The 25496-nt window shown below is 41.0% G+C and overlaps 2 protein-coding genes across 10 annotated transcripts in view; both read right to left on the bottom strand.

Annotated features, from left to right (window-relative positions):
• The window catches only part of NR2C1 (nuclear receptor subfamily 2 group C member 1), a 63583-nt gene extending 60285 nt beyond the window's left edge, over positions 1-3298 (bottom strand). For 5 of the 8 annotated variants that reach the window (XR_016466269.1, XR_004167971.2, XM_090140050.1 and 2 more), the window contains exon 1: positions 3184-3292. The gene's annotated coding sequence lies outside the window, so the exon portion shown is untranslated. Of the gene's footprint in view, positions 1-3183 lie in introns of all 8 variants that reach the window. The other 3 variants (XM_090140058.1, XM_031600448.2, XM_090140048.1) reach the window with 2 other exon arrangements.
• Positions 3299-6633: 3335 nt separating this feature from the next.
• FGD6 (FYVE, RhoGEF and PH domain containing 6) overlaps positions 6634-25496 on the bottom strand; it is a 67469-nt gene continuing 48606 nt past the window's right edge. The window contains exons 12-22 of one of the 2 annotated variants that reach the window (XR_016466266.1): positions 24980-25048; positions 23513-23596; positions 22291-22370; positions 17544-17646; positions 16879-17025; positions 15724-15826; positions 14082-14209; positions 13299-13427; positions 11856-12004; positions 9588-9771; positions 6634-6952 (exon numbers count right to left, since the gene is read on the bottom strand). Coding sequence is in view for 1 of the 2 variants with exons in the window: in XM_031600445.2 (XP_031456305.2) it covers positions 9735-9771; positions 11856-12004; positions 13299-13427; positions 14082-14209; positions 15724-15826; positions 16879-17025; positions 17544-17646; positions 22291-22370; positions 23513-23596; positions 24980-25048 (1029 nt within the window). In the remaining variant the exon portion in view is untranslated. Of the gene's footprint in view, positions 9772-11855; positions 12005-13298; positions 13428-14081; positions 14210-15723; positions 15827-16878; positions 17026-17543; positions 17647-22290; positions 22371-23512; positions 23597-24979; positions 25049-25496 lie in introns of both variants that reach the window. The other variant, XM_031600445.2, reaches the window with a different exon arrangement.

Here is a 25496-nt window from a genome sequence, read left to right on the forward strand (position 1 = left end):
GCAGCATCTCATCAAGTGGGACAGCCACATTGTGACCGAGTCTTTTCTCCCTTCTGCACTCAACCTTGCAGCTGTGTAACAGCGAGGTAAGCTGATCTGAATTTATTCACCCTGCAGCAAGCAGCTACTAAGTGTGACTCAAAGAAAGCTGAAGACAAACTCTTTTGGAAAAAGCCCATTGTTGCAGCAGCTTGCATAATAAATATAATATCAATTCTCTTATTTCAAAGGATATTTGTGTGCACATTCAGCTTTGGTGGTTTTTTTGTTGTTTTTTGTTTTTTTTTTGCTTTATCAGCTTTGCAGTATCACAGGTTTTTATTCTGTTAGCAAACCTTTAGGTTTCTGTAAACACGTATGTAAGGAACTCTGGAAAGGATATTCAGATTAAGTTGTCAGGACTGAAAGCTTTAGTTACACTGACACTCGCATTGTCCTACTAAAACTTTGAAACAAACAAATTATCACAATTAATAAGTTTTCACACTACAAATTTACTCCCAAGCAACCTCACCTTGCCTGGAACTAAATAATCACTAATTAAAGCTAATATGATAATACAAGAGGATTTGGCTTTAGGTTTTTTTCGTATTCTGTGTTCTTCAAGTTGCTGGTTCAGCTTCTTACAAAGGCAATGAAATATTTGACTTATCCCATATTGTCTTGCTATCAAGCTAAACAAAATTAATTCAGGTTAAATTTAACAGGCTACCAGGAAGGCCTGACCAAGCCATTACAACTAATTTAAATTACTCTACATTGATACAGAAAGGCAGTTCTCAGACCACGATTTTCAGAAAGGAACACACTTCTTTTCAAAGTCTGCAGTGCCACATCATCAGATATACTGGATTCACTCCATCCTCATAGTCTGCATGATTTGGAAGTGGACAGCAATTCTTCAAAGAAAAATCCTTTGTTGCTTTGAGACTGTGGTTGGTACCATTCAATGTATGCTTTGAAACCAAAGGCTGATGACTGAAGGGTAAGGCTATGAACAAGATACGGATTTGATTAACTGCACCTTGATAAATTTTACCTATCATTTTTCAAACTGATAAAATTCTAGTATGTGGCATCATATCTTACACCAACAATATGCAGGCACAAGTGAAAACTGCTGAAAGCAGCTTGAAGCAGCATGGAAGGAAAAAAAAAGCTTACTCATTTATCTAAGGGTTTATTTGGATTTAGGAACTGTTTCACTTCCCCAATGGTGCCCGCTGAGCTGCATGCCACAGCTGTGTGACAAAAGAGCACGTGCAGGCAGCTGTGCCAGCCTGACTGCTGCCCTACAACCATATCATGCCACTCCACCTCCCTGCAGGGGAATGCTCCCATCCCCCTGCCATGGGGAAGCAGGTGCTCGCATGAGAGCTCCTTGACCCATTTCAGCCAAAATAACACAGGTTAGCACACCTTACAGTAAAAACCCCAAGAGCCAGGATAGCTGCTGCAGCAGGGAAGGGACACATCCCCCACAGCTGTAGTGCTGGCAGCTGAGATCCATCCAGACTGCCCAAAGAGCAAACACGCAAGTTTAACTTCACTTTGCTCCACTCCTTACACACAGCTGAGCACCCTATTTTAAGCAGAGGGGCTGCGTTTTTAGTTTTGGTTTCTTTCCCCCAGAGATTTTCACCCAGACATTAGTTGTAGGTTACGCATCTTAGTGCAGCTGCTTTCCTTCACAGGCTGTAAGGGAACTACAGCAACCTCCCTGGCTGCCTAAGTTTTAACTGCTCAACACAAAGAACACACAATAAAGCCAAATGAAAACTGAGTATCAGTATAGAGAACAAGCAAACTAATCTTAACCGTGTAAATATTTAGACTTCTCATTAGGGAAAAAAGCCTAGTGAGCACTGACTAGTATGACAGCTTTAAGTATGTTTTGTTTTTCACAAGAGCCCTTCTGCAGCGTGCTGCACTATCAGTCCCACCTTCGGCTAGCCCCTAATCCTCAATATTTCAATACAGAGCACAGTTGTGAAATAAATCCCATTCGAAGTTAATTCTAGAGGTCACCCAGCCCAACCTGCTTCCTGCTAAAATAGAGCCAGCTTCACAGACACACGCACACACACAACCTTCAGGCTGTGCCCCAAGAATACAGGGAAAAAGTTAAAGCTCCATGATTTATCTCTTGGCCTCTCGTGGAAAGGTTCCTCATCTGCTGCTGCAGAACGCGACAGGCTGAGCAAGCAGCACGCAGACACGGCGCTGCGCAGAACCACAGCAGCCGGGGGCTGCGGGCCATCGGGTGACCGTGCGTCCCTCACAGGGGGCACGGGGCTGACCGCTGTCACGTGACAGCGTCCGCTGCCGCCCAGGAGCGGGGCCGCAGTGCCGCTGGAGGAAGGGCTGCAGACGGCGGCAGTCCAACGCCTCACAGCTTACTGCTGCCCTCAAGGAAGCGTCCCCTGTGCTGTTTCGGACCGGGTCATCTCACGGCACAACCACCAGGGAGAGGCAAAATAATCTTTATAGTTACTTATAGGCGGGAAAGCGCGTTACATGAAGAACGCATCCAAAATCACGAAGCCCAGAAGCGAGATGCACCAGGGGAACGCAACCTCCCCAGCGCAGTACGGCGTTCTGCTCCCCTTTCCCAACGGATCCTTTATCCCTTCTCGCACCACGCCAACCCCAAAGCCGCGGGCTCCCTCACGCCGCATCCAGCCCCCACTCCCGCAGGGCAACCGAGCGCGGCGGTGCCACCCGCAGGGAAGCCGCGCAGCGCAGCGCAGCGCGCTCACACCTCGCACGGACCGCCCGTGCCCAGCGGCGGCCTCTCCCCGCCCCCACCCCGGCCCGGACTCGCCCCGCACAAGATGGCTGCGCGCCGCCGGCGCTGGCGGCGGGAGGGGCCGATATCGAGCGCGAGGCGGCTAGCGCCCGCGCGCCCGCTCGCCCGCCGCCTCTCCCTCAACGCAGCGCGGCGCGGGGCCGCAGGCAGCGGGAAGCCGTGGCGGCGCGGCCCGGATGCGGGCGGCACAAGCGGTTCCTGTAGGTGAAAGGTCGGGGGGCGCGGGGCCGCCGCGGGACGGGGCGATGCCTGAGGCGGGCCGGGCGCCGCGCCCCGCGGAGGAGGCGGAAGCGCGGCCGGGCGAAAGCGCGGCCGGGCGGGAGCGAACGCGCGCGCGGCAGGACGGGCAGGGCCGCAGCCGGGACGCGGCTCACCTGGCGGCTCGGCGGCGGCTCCGGCGCTTTATTTGTCGGCGGCGGCTCCGGCTCCGGGGGTCAGAGTTCGTGGCCCCGCCCCGCCCCGCCGCGGCGGCTGCGCCTGCGCACGGCGAGCCTGGGAGGGGCGGGGGGCTCGGCCGGCCCCCGGCGGCCGGTAACGGCGGCCGAGGGGAGGGGCGGCCTTTGTTTGGCGGCGGGGCGCCGTGCTGCCGCGCGGGACGCGAAGGCGGGCGTCCTCCGCAGGAACGAGGAAGGCGGCGGGGCCGCACGGAACGCGCGCGGAACGCGCGCTTTTGGTGCTGGCAGCTCAGGGGGCTCTTGCGCTGAGGCGCTTCTGCTTGATGCGGTTTGAAACGGCTGCTGCGTGGTGAAGCGGTACTTCGCCGCGCCGTGAATGGCCGTGGAATAGCGTGGGGTGGAAGGGACTTTGAGGCCCGCTCTAGTTCCGATTACTGTAGAAGCTCAACCAGCAGCATTTGGAAGGGCCATCCCGGGCAGTGATGGCAGCCAAAAGCAGTTCATTGTCGGCGCTGTTTGGGAAAGCGGCAGCCCTTGGCAGCACACGGGTGGTCTCCATGCCGGAGCAGGGCATCCCAGTGTGCCGAGGGAACAGCTTCCTGCTGATGCCGCAGAACCGTAGAATGGCTTGGGTTGGAAGGTGTCTCAGAGATCATCAAGTTCCAGTCCCGCTGCTGCCGGGAAGGCTGCCAGCCCTAGACCAAGTACTAGACCAGGTTGCTCAGCACCTCACCCAACCTGGCCTTAAACACCTCCAGGGATAGGCCACCGACAACCTCTCTGAGCAACCTGTGCCAGCACCTCACCACTCTCTTAGTGAAAATCTTTCCTAATCTAATCTACATCTCCTCTCCTTTCCTTTAAAACCATTCCCCCTTGTCCTATCACAATCTACCCATGTTGATTTCCCTCACGTTTATAATCTCCCTTTAAATACTGGAAGGATGCAATGAGGTCTCCTTCCAGCCATCTCCAGGCTGGACAAGCCCAGCTCCTTCAGCCTGTCTTCACTGGAGAGGTGCTCCACCCCTCTGAGCATCTTTGTGGCCCTCCTGTGGACCCTCTCTAAAGCACCCCTCCTGTGCTATGGCCTCCTGTGGGGCCATAGTCCTGGAAACAGTACTCGAGTGGGACTTCATGAGGGCAGAGTAGAGAGAGACAATCCCCTCCCTCTCCCTGCTGGCTATCCCTCTTCTGATGCAGTCCAGGATACCGTTGGCATTCCAGGCTGCAAGCCCACACTGCTGGCTCATCTTAAGTTTTTCCATCTACCAGGACCCCTAAGTCCTCAGCAGAGCTACTCTCAAGGATTTCTTCTCCCAGTTAGTATACATTCCTGGGATTACCTTGACCCGAGTGCAAAACCTTGCACTTTGCTTTGTTGAGCCTCATTACATTCACATGGGCCCAACTTCTGAGTTTATCAAGGTTCTTCTGTATGGCATTCCTTTCTTCTGCTGCATCAACTGTATCACTCAGCTCAGTGCCATCAGCAAACTTGTCCCTACATTCTTTTGGACCAGAGTTATAAAAAAATATAAACCATTTTTATATTGACATTAATAAAATTATTCACTCTTGTCAGCTCCTTTACTGCTCCTCCCACCATGGCCCCACAGCTGCAGCACATCTCACCACACCATCTCGAGATCACTGATTCAGTATTTACAAGCATCACATTTTGCTTATTGATCACACACATACCCAAAAGGCAAATGCAAATAAACATGATGAAAAAAATCTAAATTTGAGCAATTAACTGGCTCAGCATTTCCTGAAAGTGTGGAATGACAGAATACATGTAATGTATAGTGCTCGTCACTTCCCACACAAGCCTGACTTGCACACCCACTTTCTAAATGAAAGAGCTTGTTGCAGATTAACAAATAGTGAGGATCCTGCACCAAATCTCATTTTGTACAAGTACTCTCATATTCTCCATAGAACAGAACTGCTCTTGTAACCAATGAGAAATGTTTTGACTTTTTTAGCAAGTGACCCAATTCATGCTTGTGTTACCAAGGCATGTCCACAGAGCTGTGTCAGCAAGGATTGTAAGACACATCCCTATCAAAAACACGTGTAGAAGCAAAACTCTTTTCGTGCTGTTATTGCCAGTTACCAAAAAACTGCTTTTAGACTTCTGTCAGGGAAGCACAAGGAGCAGCAGAACTAACTTGGCAGATAAATCACTCCCATACAGGCCCTGCCGAAGTCCTTACGCCAGCAGAAACTGTGTGTGGTTCAAGCGTTCTTAAATAGACTAGTTCAGACAGCTGAACTAGATTTTGTCAAAGGATTTATTAATGCAACACCCTTCATTTGACATTCTACTCTGCTCTTGTGAGGCCCCATCTGGAGTACTGTGTCCAGGTCTGGAGCCCCCAGTACAAGAAAGACAGGGAGCTACTGGAAAGGGTCCAGAGGAGGGCCACAAAGGTGATCAGGGGACTGGAGCCCCTCCCCTACGAAGACAGGCTGAGGGAGCTGGGTTTGTTCAGCCTGGAGAAAAGAAGGCTGTGGGGTGACCTCACTGCAGCCTTTCAGTACCTAAAGGGAGCCTACAAACAGGAGGGGAATCAACTCTTTGAAAGGGTTGATAACTGCAGGACGAGGGGAAATGGTTTTAAGTTGGAGGGAAGATTTAGTTTGGATGTCAGGGGAAAGTTCTTTACGATGTGAGTGGTGAGGTGCTGGAACAGGCTGCCCAGAGAGGTTGTGGATGCCCCGTCCCTGGAGGTGTTCAAGGCTAGACTGGATGAGGCCCTGGGCAGCCTGATCTAGTAATAAATGGGGAGGTTGGTGGCCCTGCATGTGGCAGGGGGGTTGGAGATTCATGATCCTTGAGGTCCCTTCCAACCCTGGCCATTCAGTGATTCTGTGACATTACATAGGTGCAACTCTTAATTCTTTAGGATGGTTGTTTTGTGGGATGCTTTCTTGGCTAGCAGTACATCTGTAACAATATGCTGAAGAATTAATTTAAATAAATGAGCTCAAATGTTATGACCACATCGTGAACTCGTGAAGGTGTGGGCTTTCAGAGGGGCTGCAGAAGGGGGACCAGGAAGGAAAGAACAAAATAGTAAGAAGCAGCTAAGGAAAGACAGCAGGACGCAAATATGGAAATAATATTCATAGCAAATATATTGTTTTTTTTTAACAAGTGCATGCAATGTCTTGGCTGACAGGAGCAAGCCCACTTAAAAGTACTGTGTCAGGCTGTCAGATCCAGCAACGGGCTTTCAGTCTGTGCACACAGCTTACCTTTCAGACTTTTTTCCTGGTTCTAAGGGCAAAACATAGTACAGACTTTAATACGGATGTGCAAGATAATGACAGCCAATTTTGTTGCTTGGAAGGCAGTAAATAAATGAATTAGGTAACACAAAAACCTGAAAATATTTCAAAAACAAACAGAAACTCAGGTATTGTGAATTTGTTTATACAAAAATGATACATATACACAGGAATATTTACAACAACTTTGAGCTGTTTTCATTTACAAAATAAAGATTCTATTCTTTCATTTAGACAGCACAGTTTATGACTACTCCAAATAAAAACGTATGTAGATGGTACATACAAGGGATGGCAGTTATGGCAAACAAATGCATTGAATGTGTCTTTCCAAACATCTCTTTCCATTATGATGTAACATACGTAATTTGGTAATCAATTTTCACACACACAAATTATCTAGTAAAATGTGTTCCATGGTTGCTCAGCTATCCATTTGTTTCAAGTCCTTGAGGGATAAAAGAAAGCTTTAAGTCAAAGATCTCTTAAAGACAATTCATTATCATAGACCTTTCATTTACCCAAGAATAAAGATCCTAGAACTAATCTCCAATGCTAATGTTTGTCTCATTCTCTACTAACCAGTCTTAAATTATTAACTATAGATGTGTATAAGAAGAGGTAGCCAGGTGTTTAAAAACTGCTGGTCTTGTTCAGTGAATTTGCTGATGTAAGAGTGGAATCTAGAAGTGACATTACTTCTGATGGCAGTGAATCAGGATGGGAGGCAGGGTGGAGAAACAGACTAACAGTTTGAAAAGCAACCGTCTGAGAATGTTATGAAAAACCTATGTTGTGGGCTCTCCACATGATACAAAGCAGTAATGCTGGAGAAAGTGGAAAAAGAAATATTCAAACATGCTCATAAAGACAATTTCATTTATTTCACACATAGTTAGACCGCAATATGTGCACTGTGGTTTTTAAGGCTCTGTTCAAATCTGTTTCTGTCACAGACAATTTGTTGACTGATCAACTGTTTCTGGAAGAAGTCCTCTGACTTCTAAGGAACTGCTGAACTATTTTCTCACTGCACCTAAGTCATTGAGAGGTAGTTTGTTGCCACGAGGCAGTACTCAGGCACCCTACTCAGCCTGTGTTATGACTTTTATTGCTCTATTTCAATTTTGTAGCAAGGAAATCGGAACATAAATTAAAACTAAATAAAAGTTGCTTCTAGCCAAATTCCTTATTGTTTGCCATTTCATGGCTTTCCAATCTAGTTGGTGTGCAGTCCATAAAAAAAAAAATATTAAGCAGCTCTTCCCCTGGATAACATCAATCAGAACAGCTACATCACATCTGTGTTACACTGGTATTAGATTTATTTCGGGTACGGTAAAACCCATGTCAGAAATCACCCTGAAGAGACATGCAGATAGCTTACTTGGCTTCAGTCACCCACTGGTTTTGAAAGACTAAGTGAAAGGCCTTTATATATAAAAAGAGAAGAAAATTCATTTATCATATTTGCATAAAAAAGTGATTAAAGGCTTTGTTCCAGCTCCCACTGAATTTCAAACGCTATCTGGTCAAATCTCTAGCATTCACCAGAGAAGCCAAATCTACAGCCTTAAATCCCTGATTCAGAAACGTACTCTACTGAAATGCCTGAAGTCAGTAAAATTCCTCATATACTTAAGCATTAGGTTTTGAAGCCCACAATGAACTTAACAGAAGCACTGGAAAGCAAATCTCCCAGAGCTGTGTTACTATCTTAGACCTGATCTTGAGGTATTTGAGGGCATATGAATTTTGGTTCGCATTTTCATTCTTGGCCTTTTTGTGATCACTACTGTTCTATCATCATTTTCATTCCTTTGTGAGGCCTTAATACAGCTATCAATGTGGATTAAAACTATTAATTTGAAAGTTAATTGCTCTTAATCCTGTTTCCACAACTAGCTTGAGAGGACTACTGAAGTTGAGTAGAGAGGACTACTGAACAGTGTTGCATACAGCATAATTAACTGGCTACACGTGCATTGCTTTTGACATAAAAATGGCTTCCTATCATGTGGCTTTCATAGTTTTAAGTTCCATTTATGCCATTACAGTGTTAACAATTTTTAAAAAACCGAAGTAGAACAAATGCACCAAAATCATCAGCAAGTATTTTCCAATGAGGTATACTGACAATTTTCTTAAAGGAAAAAAAAAACACCTGTTTTTTTAAAGTGTCAAACAGAACAAATCATAGTGTAAACAACAAGTATTTCAAATAATCGCATACACTTCCATGTCACTGCACTAAAAAAAAGCTGTGTTTTCTTGGTATGGCAATTCCAGTTCAAACATAACATTTAAATATGCAATAGTTTAAGTTTTTGGGAGAAGGGCTGCATACATGTGTTTAGTGTTCTCTGAACAATAGTTTAAAACAGTCTTTCCTACTGCATACAGAAGTCATTTGACACAGTTTTGAAACAAACAATGCAAAAAACGATTTTTTAGTAAAAAAAATAAAATACTGCTTTAAATTACTAGTGGAAAAAAAACATATCCTGAAATTGTTTGAATGTAACTCATTTAGTCTCTTTGGTATCTGTTGGACTGTAGAAGCTTTAGTGCTTTATCTCTGTACTTGCTAAGTCTGTTTTAAAATATTTTTCCCTTTTCTCTTTTTTCATACTTGAACTGTACTTAGTATTTGCTTCTGTGATACATAATTTGTGGTACTGTTTTAATTGGTATGCAAGAGTTCAACTGCTATTCAAGGAAAGGAACTGCATTACCATACAATTCTCTTAAAGGAGTTTATGTAGCTAACAAAGATTCAAAATCTTTAAAATTCCTATTCTGATCTGCTCCTGCTACATTGCAAGCTGTGTATCAACAACTGAAGGCCTATACACAAACCATTACACAATTACAACAGATTAGCTGCTTTTGTTTTTTTAAATAGAAGCACAAACTTCAAGGATATGTTGACCAACCACCTGCCGTTCTGAAGACAAGAGCACTTTGGGCCTCAATGCAGACCTCACAAACAATTTTGACCATCAAAGTAAACACTGGAACTTAATAAATAACACATTTTGTATCAACACAGAAATACACACAATTCTTTAAAAAAATATTACCTTACACTAAAAATGCAACAACTCCTAATGCTGACAAATATACAGTTTTGGGAAGGTTGACATGGAAGGATTCAATTTCTTTTAACAGTTTCTGTACTCTGGTTTACCATCATCCTTGGACATTTTGCTTTAGACTTGCTGACACTGCTATAGTACGGTGCCTTCTTGAAAAGCTTCTATCCACCTATTGGAAAACAAAACACTGTTAGGGAATTGCTGGTTAAACTGCAAATTACGCTGCCCACTTCCTGCAGACTGACACAAGTAATATAATACTCCCATTGCCAGTTGTTCTGTTTGTACAAATACCAAAAATCTATCCAATGAATCCAAACATATGAATCTTGCTTAAAATGTATTAAGTATTCGTACAAGGCCAGATTATACATATATATATTTTTTTTCCCCAGACTTAAGTTACATCAAAGAAAAAAGCAGGAAATGCTACAGTTGCATCAATTTCAATAATATCTCTGGATATCCTTTTTAAAAACCAACAATACCCTTCTCTGATTTCATGGCAGCTATGGCCCAGGATAAATGAGGACACTACCAGAGCTGAGGCAGCTGTCTGCATAGCCCAGCCTGCTGCTTTTGCCACCAGTACAAGGACATTAGTGAAGAACTGCTGGGGCTGAAGGAGGAAGCCACAGGAAACACTCACATTTAAGCCAAGCTGATATCTCAAACCACTATCCCTTACTTCTTAGGGCTCACTGTATTTTTCACTGTCATTTGTTCATAAAAAATAACTAAAATGCTATTAGGAATAAAAATACAACAAATTCACAGGCATTTTCAGCATTGAGCATACTACTGGACTAAAAATATTCAAAGCTCAGCAAAAGTGAACATCTGTTAAAGCTTACAAAAATGCATCAGATGTTTCTTTGACCCTAAGAGGGAAAAACAATGTACACTAATGAAAACAGGCCAACAGAGAGTTCTTTGTTTTTCAATTTTAATGCTATCAAAGCAGGATTTATCTTGCAAGTTCCACGTAAATCTATTAAGGATATTAAATACTTGGAGAAAGCTTGCGATTTAAGGTACTTAAGACTACTCCTAGCCTCAGCAGAACACATTCAATTCCAACTTTCCCTACTGATTGTAAAAGCCACTCTCTGAACTGGAAAACGCAGCTATTGGATGCCTCAGATTTATTTGATTTATTTTTGTTTTGTTTTATATAGTACACAGGAGGACACATTTCTGTGTTTCCACTTAATGGAAGTGAAACATTGTAAGACAAAATACGCCCCCCAAAAGCTAACAAAGACTTTGTATACAGAGAAGTGTCATTAAGCATGTTCCCTCCTGTTTAAAATCTCCCAATGTCACAGCACAGATACTTTGTTTTTTAGAATGACGCTATTTCCACAAAACTCTACCTACATCCATTTGAATGTTTAAGTATTAATAATGAAGTAGTTAACCAATGAAATCTATTTTATTAATGTAAAATTCATTTGGGAAAACGTTACTGAAATCCTTCAAATAAATGTATTGCTTGCATGGTCACTTCTAGTTTACTCAGTGATTCACACAGCAAATTGCGTTGGTTTTGGTTTGTTTTTGCTGATTAAGGACAACATTTCTAGGTTATTTTATATACAATAAACACAAGGTATAAACTGATAAGTGTATCTCCAAATTCAGATGTAGCAGCAGGACTTAAAGCAGTTTGTGTGAATGCTTTGAATTCAGACTTATCATTTGAGCATATTAAACGTGCTCCTATGCTTGTGCACAGTTGCATACACACTTCAAGCTTCCGTACCTTGCTTTCTAGGCTTCCCTTTTTTTAGTGCATATATTTATATAAAATAACTCAGACATATGGCTGGAAATGAAATGAAAACAGGGACAGGTCAGTTAGCTTTTAGAACACATTTTGTGGATTTCTAGAAAGAAAACCTTCAAGTTTCACTTGAGTGGATATGGGAGAGAGATGAAGGAATAGGCTATGAAGAAGAAAAGATTTTTTCCATTCTCCTACATTTACTCCTCTGCAGAGGACAGTCTGCTTCTTTATTTAAAGAAAAACAGAAACAAAAACAAGTTTTTTTCCCAATTCCATTTGGTTTGATTGTGTTTTCCAAAGTCCTAATGAAACCAGGACCTGAATTTAAGTTACTTATTTTAAAACTTTATTTATTCAATATGCACCGTTTGTACATATGCTTAATCCACGAATATTAACATGTATGATTTATGAAATGTTATTTCTAGAAAAACTAACAGGAATGAATTCAAACAGTTTCTTACTTTTGAGCTGAATGGGGATCATCTGCTTTGAATATGTAAAATAAAGTGTTTTTGTGCAGTAAATGGAACACTCTAGACTCTGAGTTTTCATCTCTGACTTCACTGACTGTGAATCCCAGTAAAGGCTGGCTCTCTAGTGCTGCCACATCCTATTTGATAGGAGAAAAAAAGTGAAAAAGACAAAATTAGAGCAGGTAGGATATATTAAGCAATGCATTTAGACTACATTCATGCAGTATACTATAGCAGCAGATTATGCAGCAAGCAAGCTGTTAAAAATACTCATGCACAAAACACTCTGCTTTTTCTTTTTTAATAATCTCCATGCATCCATCGAGGAACAGGAAAATAACAGATTTATGTAGACTTCAATGCTTCTCCTCATTTTTTTTTTCTGATAATATTTGTCTTGTCTTTCACTGTGTAGTCTAACTATTCTGCCTTCTAAGGACTTTCACATCAGAAGACCAGCTCCTGTCTGGCAGCAGACAAACGTCTGTCTAGGCTAGTACTCACTCCAACAACCTTACTAACGTCTTAAGAGGTACAGAGGATGCTCATAGTTGCACTGAATACGCTAAGAGGAGGAGCTATGGATGTAGATGATGCTCTCAAGTACTGAAGTCACACTCCAGATGGTTTCGATGGCTAAATGTATTTTACTTTCTGTTGCTGAAAATTAAGAGGATGGAAAAAATAAATCATCGAGTGCTTGAAAGCGGGATGGCAATACCTTTAACAGACGCTTGATGTATTTTGCTCTTGAAAGCTGTAATCAAGCTATCACGTGATAAAAAAACTAAAAATTAGATCCTCCAGCTCTACAATACATTCATATATGTTGCAAAGCATTAAAAGATGCATTAAAACCACAGTATCCTCAGCACACACTGAGATTATTCTTCACTGCAGAAGGATTAAACATCCTAAATAAACAAGCAAACGCCATTAGACAAGATGCCATTTCTTACTTTCTACTGCAGCACTCTATATTAAATGGTAATTCACAGATTCCTGGCTGTGGTACAGAATTTGAGGAGAAATCAAGAGATTTAGTTTGCTCCAAGCATTCAAAGTACCTTACGGAACTATAAAACAATATATTTCCAGATGCTTTTATCATGTTGGCTTTGTCACCGTACTTGAGCAATGCATCTAAAACTGACCACTCTCATTTATTCAGCTGACTCAGAAAGTACCTACAGCTGCAACCTCTGCAGTGCAGACGTAGTCAAAGCTAAAGTCTGGAGTCAGAAATGTCATGGCTTTATCTATATTATAGTACCAAGCTCACCAGGACATTTCCAAATACAATATTGCAATCTGATCAGTTACTATGAGGTGATCCAACTTTACAGCTTGTTTCTAGATCATAAAAACAAACAGATGTTACAAATATGGTATTATCGTTGACCATTTGATTTCTTATAGGTTGACTCTTACCTCACTAGCAGCATATGTGTACAGCACCTTATTTTTTATAACAAACCATAGGTGCTTCCATGGTTTCTTACTGCCCTTAGATCTGTGTAAGTAGCCACTCATTGTAGAGTCTTCTGTATTTGCTGAAACCTGAAATAAAAAGAAACCCCCGAGAGTATGTATGTGTTTATCCAGGTTTTTGCTGTACAGCTTTTTTAATAACAGATCTCCAGAACTCTGTTCTGTCAAAGACAGAAATTTTCACCTCAAGTTAGCACTGATAATTAACACAGATGGCTGAAAGAAAAACTAATTTGTCTGCCACTGTCTATCCAGTCTGGAAGAGAGACTAAGTCACTTAGAACTTCACTATGCAGTAGGACAGGAGAGGGCTCAAACACTGAGGCCCACATACATCTGGAGAACACACATTCCTGTGTAAGAAGGCAAAATTACTTCCTCCTGTTCCCAAGACCTCCAGTGTAGGCAGGCAGAGCTGAGCTCTATCTTTTCTAACCGTAAATCAGCAGATGAGTTGGTGTAGGAGTTCCTTGAAACACAGGGAAGCAAGAAGCAAGTCACAATTCCAGACTGATTCCAGTATGAATCCTAGTCTCACAGGCTCCTAACGCAGTTTATACACTGCTTCACAGTTCAGAGTCCTGCCTACGTAAAACTGAGGCCCAAACCATTTTTACAGATGAATTGTGACTTTTGATTCTAAAGAAGACAGCTAAAATATGGAATTATTTTTTCATTGTTAAAATTGATGATATAATTATATTTGGTCAATAAAGCACTTACTTCTTTGAGGGCTGCAGGAATTTTTTTCTGCTTTCTTCCAGAGGGAATACTATGTAATACTGTAGACAAGGCACTTGATGGAGATTTATGGTTGATTGGGGATCCAGTCTTAGGAGAGCACTGGTTATCTGAAACACATAGGATGAACACATTGCTTTCATGTCACAGATGACTAAACAGAGGCAATGATTCCAGCGTTTCAAATTTAATACCTAATCACATTAAATTCAGTGTTAATTTTTTCAGTATTATCAACCACTACGGGCTAGAATGCCCAAAGTCACATTCAAGATAAATAATAATTAAAAAAAAAAAAAAACCATAAGAAATTTTAAACCAAACAGATTGGTCTTGTTTGTTTCCAAAGAATGATTCGCTGATGCAAAACTGCCTTTACCTACATGCAGAGTGAAAATTCAAGTCTTAAAAACCACACCAAATTTTCAGAAATGTCCTTTGCAGCTCAGTCTGTTTTATTGCTGTTCCCCAACTCTGTCTGCCAGTTCTCTCCATCTGATATCATCTCTGCTTTTTGCAGCATGGATGCTGCAGGGTTTCTCTTCCAGCATTATGCCACAACATGCACACAAGCTTCTAGATTGTTCCCATCTCCAGAGCATCCGTTGTATTTTTCTATGCTGCTCTACACAGTTCCTTCACTTATTTTGGAGGACTTCTGCAACACTTCACTCCTATAAAACTATTTTTCTATGGCTACATACCACTAATTTCCAGCCCAGGAGAAGGGCTGCCCTAAGCTTCACTGACTCTCTTTCTTGAGATGTCCCTGAACCGGGTGAGGCTCTTCATGAGCAGAGAAAGAAAGTAATTGGATTGCCAGCTGTACTGCACCTGCTCTGCAGCTTTTTCCAGCTAAAAGCAACTGCAGTTGCCTGCAGCATAGCAGCCCCTACTGCCCAATGTGTAGACCTGCATCCAACCCTGGCAATCCATCTACCCTAACTTCACTGATTCCCATGGCCACTCTGAGAGATGTGGATGCTGCTTCCTAAGTCCCCATTACAACTGCCACTCCCAGCATTCTACAAGCCTTGGTGTGATTATTTCACTGGGGCATCACTGATTTCCTCTGATACCCAGAGGTACTGTTGACTTGGAACCTCTGCCAGAGAGATGGGTGGTGAACAATTTCAGTCCCTGGCTGTCCCTCATTTGTGTATCCTATACTGTAGTCTTTGGACAGAATTCAGATCCAGGCTTGTGAGACAGGACTGGATCCCCACCTCATCCAGAACTTCAGCTACCTCAGCAGCTTCAATGGCAAAAATGTAGTCTAGAGGCATACAAGTTACAGAGGACAGAAGTACACACAAACTCACTGAGGAGAGGTCATGGTAAGTTGCAAGGACTTCAGTGTACACTTCTATCCTGTCATAAATGAGAAGTAATGTAACACAAGTTACCCCAGAAAGAAAGGATGAATAAATGTATTGCAAATTCACTTCCTAGCTTACTCCACAGAAATGTGTTTGGGCTCCTGTCATCTGAGCTGCTTACAGCTTTCCAGACACTAGCAGAACTAGGCATTTGAACACAGTTGTAATGATGAGGCATACAAGATGATAGTAAAGAGCAGAGAGAGAGTAAAGAGCAGATAGTTTTGTGCACATTTTTTTTTTACCTTGTTTTTGTAGCTCTCTAAAGCAATGATCACATACTCTTGCTGGCTGGTTTTTCATATAGTCTAAACCATGTTTATTTGATGAACAAGCTTGACAGACAATCTGGAAACAAACAGAAACATGATTGTACATGATATGCACCTGTAAATCAACAAATACTCAAATATATTTACTTCAGTACTGTTAAGAACTGAACATCAAACAGGCACTATTTTACACTGAAAATGATTTAAGACCTTGGCTGGTCCTTATGTTCAATATATTGCCCTTCTCTAAATAATAAAAGAAGTTAACTCAATTACATGAGTTAATCATAGAATCATTTGAGTTGAAAGGGACTTCTGAAGGTCATCTAATCCAACTCCCCTGTAGTGAACAGGGACACCTACAGCTGATCAGGTTGCTCAGACTGACATGGAATGTTGCCAGGGATGAGGCATCCACCACCTCTCTCAGCAATCTGATCCGGAGCTCATCGTAAAAACCTTTTTCCTTATATCCAATCTAAATCTCTCCTCTTTTAGTTTTAAACCATTTCCCCTTGTCCTATCACCACAGATCCTGCTAAAGAGTCTGTTCCCTTCTTTCTTACAGCCCCCTAATAAGCCGTTGTTAATAATTAATGAAAAGTGAGTTAAGCTTACTACATTACTAAACCACTATATTCAGAAAATTTTAAAAGAATAACTAAAAGTAGACATTGCTCTCTTGAAACTTTAACACAAATGTCTCAACTGCACTGAATCCATATTCACATTTGGTTAACACAAGAAAATAAATATTCTTTAGATATATCTGCATTTCATACCAGTTAAATATAGGATGAATTTGGTACTAACTTTAGAAAACAATTTTTTTTCTTATCCTACAAATTAGTAAGGAAGATATTTTGACATTTTAACTAACATTCTTGGTTTGTACTATGCAATTGCAGAAGCAGGAGACAAACATAAATAATATCCCAAAATGCAAAATAAGAAACATGTATCAGATTTATTGGTCTGTCATAACCTCGTGCTCTACACTAAACAGGCTGGTTTTGATCCATACAGTTGTTCCCACAACAGTTGCTGCAGTGCAGTCAGGCTCTGCCTGTATTTATCACACAGGAACCCAAATAATTTAAAGAAAAGGTAATTAGAAAATTGTCCAACCTTTCCACATGCTCTGCAGTGATGCCTTCTCCACGTCAATGTGAACTCACTTGTACAGATCATACACATAGTGGCTCTAGTATCAGGAATCCAGATAGGAGCTTTTGATCCTAGTGGGCTAGTTTCTTCCTGCTTCTCAGTATCTGCCTGAGAGAATATAGGCAGAATACATACATTCAGTGATGAAAAATAACACAAGTACTTATCAGTAATCATAGGTTAACTCTCATAATGTTGGAAAGCCTTCTCTGATAAATTGCCATGGCCTTAACATTACCTACTATTTCACTAGCGACCAGCGTAATGGAAGCTTAAAGACAGAGTGATATTTCATTAGTTCAAAAAGGCTGTGTGACTACCGAGCTTTACCAGCCTATTTATATCAACAGCTGCTATGTTTTAAAATATTCCCCAGTTATCTTTCTGTTTTCAGGATTACAGAGGGAACTGAGAAGGCTGGTTCGGGTTTTTTGGAAGTAGGTAATTTTGAATTTCTGAACTAGATAGCGTTATGAAACATCATTCTGTTCTGTCATCACCTATTCTCTTATCAATTACTGTTCTTCTGTTATTTATCATGGGAAGCCTCTTGCGTCTCTAGAAAGCTGCAAATAATTTTTTTATTTAAAAAGGAAACAATGGGCAACAATAATAGTGTGATATACCTCTTCAAGACTTTTGCTAGGATTAAACGTGATTCTCTTTTTTGTATAGTCTTCAATTGACCTGGAGATAGCTTCTAACCATTCATCTCTTTCTGTAGCAGAACTGTTGGGTTAAAAAAAAAAATCAATTTAGTAACATTTAAAACTAAGAAATGAGTGTTGTCTAGAATTCTGTTACCTTTACTACACATTGATTTAATTCTATAGCAGTTTCCAGTCTCCAGTTCCTATGAAAACTAGTATTACTTTTATATATATTATATAAAAAAATATATTTAAGCCAACTGCACAGTGCCAGTTATTTGTGTTAATAATGAAAAATGATCCTCAGTCTGTTGTTATAATGTGGATTCCTTTCCTCCTTTTCTTTCTGCCACAATAGCCTATGATTGCTTCACGGTTTGTACATCTTTTCTTCCTCCTCTTCCTCCATGTACCCATGAACTGCTTGAGTACCATTGGTGTAAATGGAGCTCCCAGAACACAGGCACAGGTTTTTCATCTTAAGAAGGAATCTGAAATGTCAGCAAGTATTTTAAGTATTTTTCCCCCCTTTCATCTCATGGTGCAGTTGTTATACCTAGCCCTGTGAAACCCCAAACTTTTGCTCAAAAAATGCAGTTTTTTCTCCAGCCCTGTGCTGCTGACTCTTTGCTCCTATAAAATCTTTCTAGAAGAATTAAGCCATTTTAATATATTTTTTTCCCAAATTTTCCATTGGATTAGCCAGCCTAGAGAGAGAAACATCCTCTGTCTGGTGAGCAAAGCACAGCTTACCTTTCAGCCACAAGGACTTACCTTCTCCCTTGTGCCAGAACGTATGTACAAATGGCTACACAGTGGGCTTTAAGTGCAGTAAATTGGACTGGGAAACCAGTTCAAACTGAAGCAAGCTCTTCCTCAAGATCAATTTACTGCCTGGGCTCATCAGACCACTGTGAGCAATTGCCTGTGCCAGCACAAAGGAGAGGCAGCCAGGGGGAGGAGGATGCAGTCTAGCAGTGGAAGAGCTGGACTGCTTGTTTAAGATGCAACACCAACTTAAAAAGGGCTTGTGACATTTAAACCAGAAGTGTCTATCAACCATGCGTCTTATTCCTCAGTTTTATTATTATTATTTAATGTAGGTGAATTTGAAAGCTTTGATTCTTTATATTTTGAGTAGAGGTTTTGACCTGCATGAAACTGGGTACTGTATAGTTTCACAGGACAAATCTCATAAGACAACTGCAGGAGAAGCCTGCAAGGCACAGAGGAAAACATGATTGAGTGCACACAGCAACAAAATCAGAACAAAAAGAGAGGAAATAAGATAGAAGCAAGGACAAAGCAATGTGTTATAGTCTGCCTTAATATCTCAAACTCCGGGTGGAACATTTTGTTCAGCGTATTTACCCTTGCTTCCTCATTTGCTAAGAAGGATGTAGCATTAGCCACGTAACATTCTTAATCCCAACCAATTCCTCTGGCTTTTTCAAAATCTGGTTACATTATTTATGTTCTTAAAGCTATATTAAATAAAGCTGTTTCAGTGTTGCAGATTAAGCATCCTGCAGCCATGTGTGGAGCGTTACACATGGGGTTTCATGGCTTAGGTCCTAACCTTTTCCTTGGGAGCATGCACTCAGTAGGCCTGCTGGTACTAGGCCTTTATGGCTGTTTACAGTTCTCTAAAACTTGAAAGCAAATACAGTTTCATTAGGAACCGGGCTGATGTCACAGTTAGCAGCAGTAGTGCTCCTTCTGCCATCCCTCCCAGCCACACAGCACTGCCACCTCCCTTGCAGCAGTGGTTGCTTCCTTCCTAAAGCTGCCTTGTTCACTAAAATTGCAGAGTTTTCTTAATTTTACCCATCTCTTTAAAACCTTAGCTAATAAAACAGCAGAACACTTAAACAGACTGCAGAGTCCCAATCATTGCTGTTTCTGGCAGACGTGTGTGAGGAGCACACATTGCAGCTGCTCTACGCAGCCAAGCTGTGAGGGGTCCCAGGAGGGTACTCCCGTTGTTTCCAGGCTCAGAGCCCTCGGGCTCCTCTCACAGCTTCAGTAGTCCTGCATAAGCTGCCTTTTGATCAGGATAGGACCCAGCTCTGCATGCCTGCTCTGTCAGGGAGAGGCAGGATCAGCTGGCCTTGTAGCGCGCAAGCTGGTCTAACTGTTGTTTTCAGGACCTACGCTTTACTTCTGCACTGTACTGTATCATGTAGATACTTTCATTGCTTTTTGTTTTTGTTTTATTTTTTGTTTTTATTACGAGATTTCTAGTACCGTGCTGCATTGTAACATGTAAAACAATCCATGTTCCTACAGACAGCCCAAGAAAGCTGACACCTCAACCCAGACTAGATAAAGCAGAATGCTAGTGCAGTCAGCAAAATTAAACCTGAAGCAAGAAAGCCTCTTGTTTGGGCATTAATCTGTGCTTCTGTTACTAACTGGCTCACTAGTTATTACTAGCTATTACATACTACTATAATACTACTATTATATACTACTATTAAATATTACTATACTAGTAGCTATTTTTCACTAGCTTAATTGCTCCCCCCAGAGGTATTTCAAAGTCTCTTCTTTGGTATACACTTAATATCATGCTTATTATCTGAAAAAATAGAGAATATACATTTGTCCCTGATATCTGTAAGATTAATTGAAATTGTTTTGTAATAGAGGTTTTTTTACTATATAGGAACCAAGAAGCTGCTGCAATGAGGAATCAAATGGAAGATGCAGTCTGTATTAACAAGACACCAATTCTCTACACATTTGTGCTATTTATCATAGGAGCAATGCCACAAGCACATGCAAACAGCTACTGCTAATAGTATCACTATCACTTCCACAACAAATCCAGGCCTTATTTACAGACAAATAACAATCAGAAAGTCCTCATTCACACCTGGATCCCCCAACTTCTCTTTCATCCCAAGAAAATGCAACCTCTCCAACTGTCACTGCTGTGCAACTTCGGGCTCTTGCACACACACACAGTTAACAATAAATACAAAAATAACAGAAACAAATGCTCTCCAAATGGAAGGCTGACAGTGTAAGAAAGAAAGAGCTAGTCAAAGCAATTTTAGTTGGTAACATGAGGCTAATTTCAGGAACTTCAAGGACAAGTGAAAAGTGTGTCACAAATGGCACTCAGCGTAATGGAAAGTTACCGGTTTTCCCTCATGCACCAGCATGTATTTCATAGGAGTTACTTTTAATTTACCATTTAATCAGCTCCTCAAAAAGAAGAGGCTAACGTCTTCTATAAAAAATACGTATTTTAAGATGATCATCTTTTCACAAGATCCAATTAACCTTTCTACATTACTTTTTACACTACATACATCTTTATGTATTTGTGCAAAACTTAGTGACCAAGGCACCTAAGCAGGCCAGAGCTGCTCGTGTAACAGTGGTGCAGAACCATACATTAAACATGAAATGCATCTTTGTTCAGAAGAATCATGAGAAACATTTATAAAAATGTGTTGGGAAATACATCAATACTTTTTTCAAGCCTGTTGTTATAAATAACTACTGCTCAGACACAACTGAGCTGCTTCCTGTGGCTGCTCTGTCAAGGCTAACCTTGGTTTGCCCTTCAGCTACAGATACTGCTATCTCTCAGCAGACATCCTAATGTCAGTATTTACAAGGTCACAAAGAAAGCAGCAGACTACCCCTGCTCAGCTTTGCTAAATAGAAGAGAAAACATGTCTTTTTTCATTGATATCAGCTCTGTCACAAGTGACAGTCTGTATCAAACTCCAAACACAGTAAAAACAACAATCCCCAAACCAGGTCTTTGTCAGAGGCAGCTCACTGACGGTAGGCCAGAACCACTCCAGTTTAGTGGCTGTTAGATGGAAAATGTATTTATCTGGTAAGGACAGGCTTCATTCCTGTTCTTTCTTTCATTTCTGTAATTTCATGTCCCATCCAGCACTTCACTGAGATCCATTTCTCATGTTTTGAATTACACTGTTATTTTAGCTAGATGACCAGAATGACGCCATACAACTTTTATCAGTTAACAGAAATGTCACATGTATTGATATGCCTCATATCCTGTCCTCTAAGGCACTGACACAGAATATCAGTTACTCTGGAAGAAAAAAACATATGGAAAAGCAAAGCCTAACATTAACGGAAGTTAATTTTAATACTTTTTCTTCACGAAGAAATGCAGTGATAATATTTCAATTTACTTAAAAGTTTCTGAAGATGCAGCAAAGCTGAAAAGGAAGAAAAATCAGAGTTTTGTTCAATCTGATTATCAGTTTGCTCTCTTGAGGACAGCAGAATCCCTACTAGCTGCACAGCCTTAAGCCCAAATTGCTCAAATACCAGCCACATTTGTTACAGATTTTGTGATTTCATCTATTACTTTAGAACAGGGAATCTGCCTTACAGGTCAGAGTGAACTGTATTACAGACTACACATTTATGTGGTATCTGTGAATCTGATTATGTACAAGTGGGTGTCCTTTCTGCCAGCCCATTAAAAAAAGACTAAATATTCAAAACCAGCTTTTTAAATGTGAACAAAAGCAACTTAGAACAAAGCTCACTTTATTTCTAGAAATCCATCTGTCAGTCTCTCTATCCTTCTGCAGTAACACTAGCCAGGAGTAACTTTTCATTATGTAAGCATGGATCAAGCTGTAATGAGCTTAGGTAAAAAAAACTTTTGAGGCCTGTTTGAAATCACATACTTCTAAAGTCATTATGAATTCACGAGACTCACCTTGCTGAAAGAATGAAGGATCTCTCTACACTTTCTATGTTCAGTTCATTCTGATAAGCTTCCTGGGATGGCTTTTTAACCTTCAGTCAAGAGAAAGAAAAAAAAGGTTTACATTCAAACTGACATGGTATTTTCATGCTACTTTATTTTTATTTATTGCAAAGTCTCATATGTTTACCACAGAAGGGGCAGATCTCACAGGGATGAGATTGTACAACATCCTTAGAGCCAAGGTGCAGTAAGATTACAGAGAGCCCACCATTTGATTTCACTGTGGCAACATAGGAAGACTGGAGATTACAAGGGAATGAAGTTCAGGGGCTGTCAGACACCTCCTGCTGTGCTTCAGTATTCCCAGGCCCAGCATCCTGTAAGCTTCTCCTGCAACTCTGCAAAAAAGCACACTGCAGGACAACACACAGGCCACTGGTGTGCTTTACGTGGGTATCTGTCTGATATCCCCATGGGCTGGATCTCTGGTGATTTTTCTGAGATACCAAGTTTCAAACACAAGATTTTAAAAGGTAAGGGTGTTTCTGAGCCACGACGAGACATCTGCTGGCAGAAGAGAGGCTGCAGCTCTGCCTGTGAAAGCTCAGGCCTGGGAGCCAGATCTGTATTCTAGCTGAACTCGGTGCTCATTTCTGACAGAACCAGAGACAAGACACTTGATTCCTAAGGCGGTGGTTTGTTGTTCTCACTGTCATGCCAGAGATTGTGTCAATACATGGCATACATGCTCCTTGTTACTACCTACAGGGGTTGCCTTATCTTTGATGCTTTTCACAAAGACTCAGAATCAAAAGCTGTATCTTCTCTCCCTCTTAGCAGGTCTCTGTAAACCAAGGAGTTTTGACCACCAGAATGTTTCTCAGGCAAAGGTACCTAATTTCTGGGTGTCATTAAGAAAAAGCATTCGCAAAGCAAAAGATAGGCAGTTTAAACATGGTATAATACAAAAAAAAGGAGGCAGACTACTTCTGAGTAGGCCAGCACTGGATGAAATGCAGGTAAGATGATCCTGTGACAACACAGTTATTTAGGAAAACGTAAGACAGTACTCTAACAGTATTATGCAAGAAAATTTATGCCTGTAGAATTGCTCTGCAATACAAGCATCTTTAATATCCCTTTCCAACAATGAATATAGCTGCCTTTTGAAAATTTGAAGACCTAAGTTTAAACACATTTAGAGAAAGACTTGTTTTAGCAAATGACCCACCTTCATTCCAGCCAATGACAGCATGTTGTTGAGTTTGTACATCCCTGACTGAACTGGAGTAGTATACAGCAGGGCATCATTAAACTGTAAAGCAGAAGCAATACTTATTAATAACTAAAGACTGTTTAGAGACTGATAATTTCAGATGCATTTTACAGAAAGTACAAAGCACAAAATTCAGCTGTCCAAGACGGCATCTTCTACATCTTAATATTCCACTTAGAACCCAAGAAACATTTTCTTGCAAAAATTCACATAACAATAAGTGTCTATTTATATCCTTCCTTATGTAAATATACACTTGGCAATGAGTAAATAGTGCACAGATGTCAAAGAACATGCCATCAAGAGGAACAAAAATGTTTCTCATGTACACAACTATATTGCATAACAAACTACTTCAGAATTAGGTTAATTGAGGTTAATAGAATTAACCCTCAAAACAATGTAAAATATTCCAGAAACTAGGAGATGGCAGAATTAAGATACCAATTTATGATTATATAGACAAATTTGTCCCTATGAAATTTACCAGTTTAAATGTGCTCACTTGATGTTCTACCAGACTTAGCTTCATTTGATACACCTACTGCTCAGCTGTTAGATGCTTTATTTCCTGTGTTGTTTAACACATGGGTCCAGGCTTTATTTACTAAACATAAACATAGATCAGAAGACCGAACTGTCTCAAGAGTTTTTTTGCTATGAGGCTCTTTGCAACATCACCAAAGGTTTCAAGAGCCTACACAACATGATCAATTAAAATCACTGCCTAATAGATCAGTCCTCTGCATGCTACAGTCATCTCCAGAGAACAAGACAGGCACTTCCAAGCTTAGAATGCAAACTTTATGACCACCTAGGGAAATACTTGTTCTGCAGTAACTGAAAGCCAGATTTCAGGCAAGATCCTGGGCCAATAAAGTCACAAACTAAACACAACAACAGTTGTTTTACTGTCTAAATAGAGGAAAGAAACAAAAGATTCAACTAGAAACAGAAACTTTAGAAACGCACAGAAGTTCTAAAACAAAACAACAGCAGGACAGGAAGAGAAGCCAGCACTTTGCTTCCAACTCAGTGCTCCACTGGGGAGGCAAGAGGAGGAGAGGAGGAGGGAGGGAAGGGTGCAATAGTAGCAGCTGAGCTGTAGGTTTTACAATCTGGTACAAGTGGGATGGAGTAATTGTTTTAGTGTTTCAGATAATGTCTTCCCATAAAACTGTTGAAATTTTAAACAAGCACTGTACAAAACAGTACTTTTTGTTGAGAAATTGCGTTCTATTAAAATATTACTGCATATGCAGCAGGCAATCTGTCTAAACTAGACTGAGCAAGCGTAACAGCAACAAATGGTCATTTTTTCCCCTCCCTGAAGTTACTACTTCTTCACATTTGTGGTGCAGCATTTCAATCCCTCAAAATTACACTGACGTTAGGCACACAGCAGTATGCACACCATCTTACCAGAAAAAACATCCGTGGCTGCATGACCTTTCGAGACAGCTTCATCAGCGTTCCTTCTTTCAGAAATATCTAGCACATTAAAACAAGCAATTCAAAACTCAGTTTTTCAAGGCATAAGCTGTATAAATGAGCTGATATGTTCCTTCTTTCTTTTTTTTTTTTTTTTTTTTTTTTTTATTATTGCACCTGAAATGCTGTGGAAATTTTGTGATTCGTGGTCTCCCTCCTCAAAAAGGCTGTTCATCTGTAATTCTCCCTAAAAGCTAGAAGGACTGAGTGGTTGCATTGATTTTCCATGCTGCATTTGAAACTATGGCAAATAAAAGGTTAAGTTTGAGGAAAAATACTGTCTGCAAGATCAGGCAGAGAATCACATTCTAAAAAATGTAAGTTTTCATCAGATACATGTTTTTAAAAAAATAAAATAAAATAATTATACCTATGGGGAGATAGAATTCATTTGACTGTTGGCACCAAATAATTAAGTGATGGATCATTTCTCTCCTCCATATGTGCC

Source organism: Phasianus colchicus, chromosome 1 (assembly GCF_987193195.1).
Source record: "Phasianus colchicus chromosome 1, bPhaCol1.hap1.1, whole genome shotgun sequence".
Classification (NCBI taxonomy): Eukaryota; Metazoa; Chordata; class Aves; order Galliformes; family Phasianidae; genus Phasianus; species Phasianus colchicus.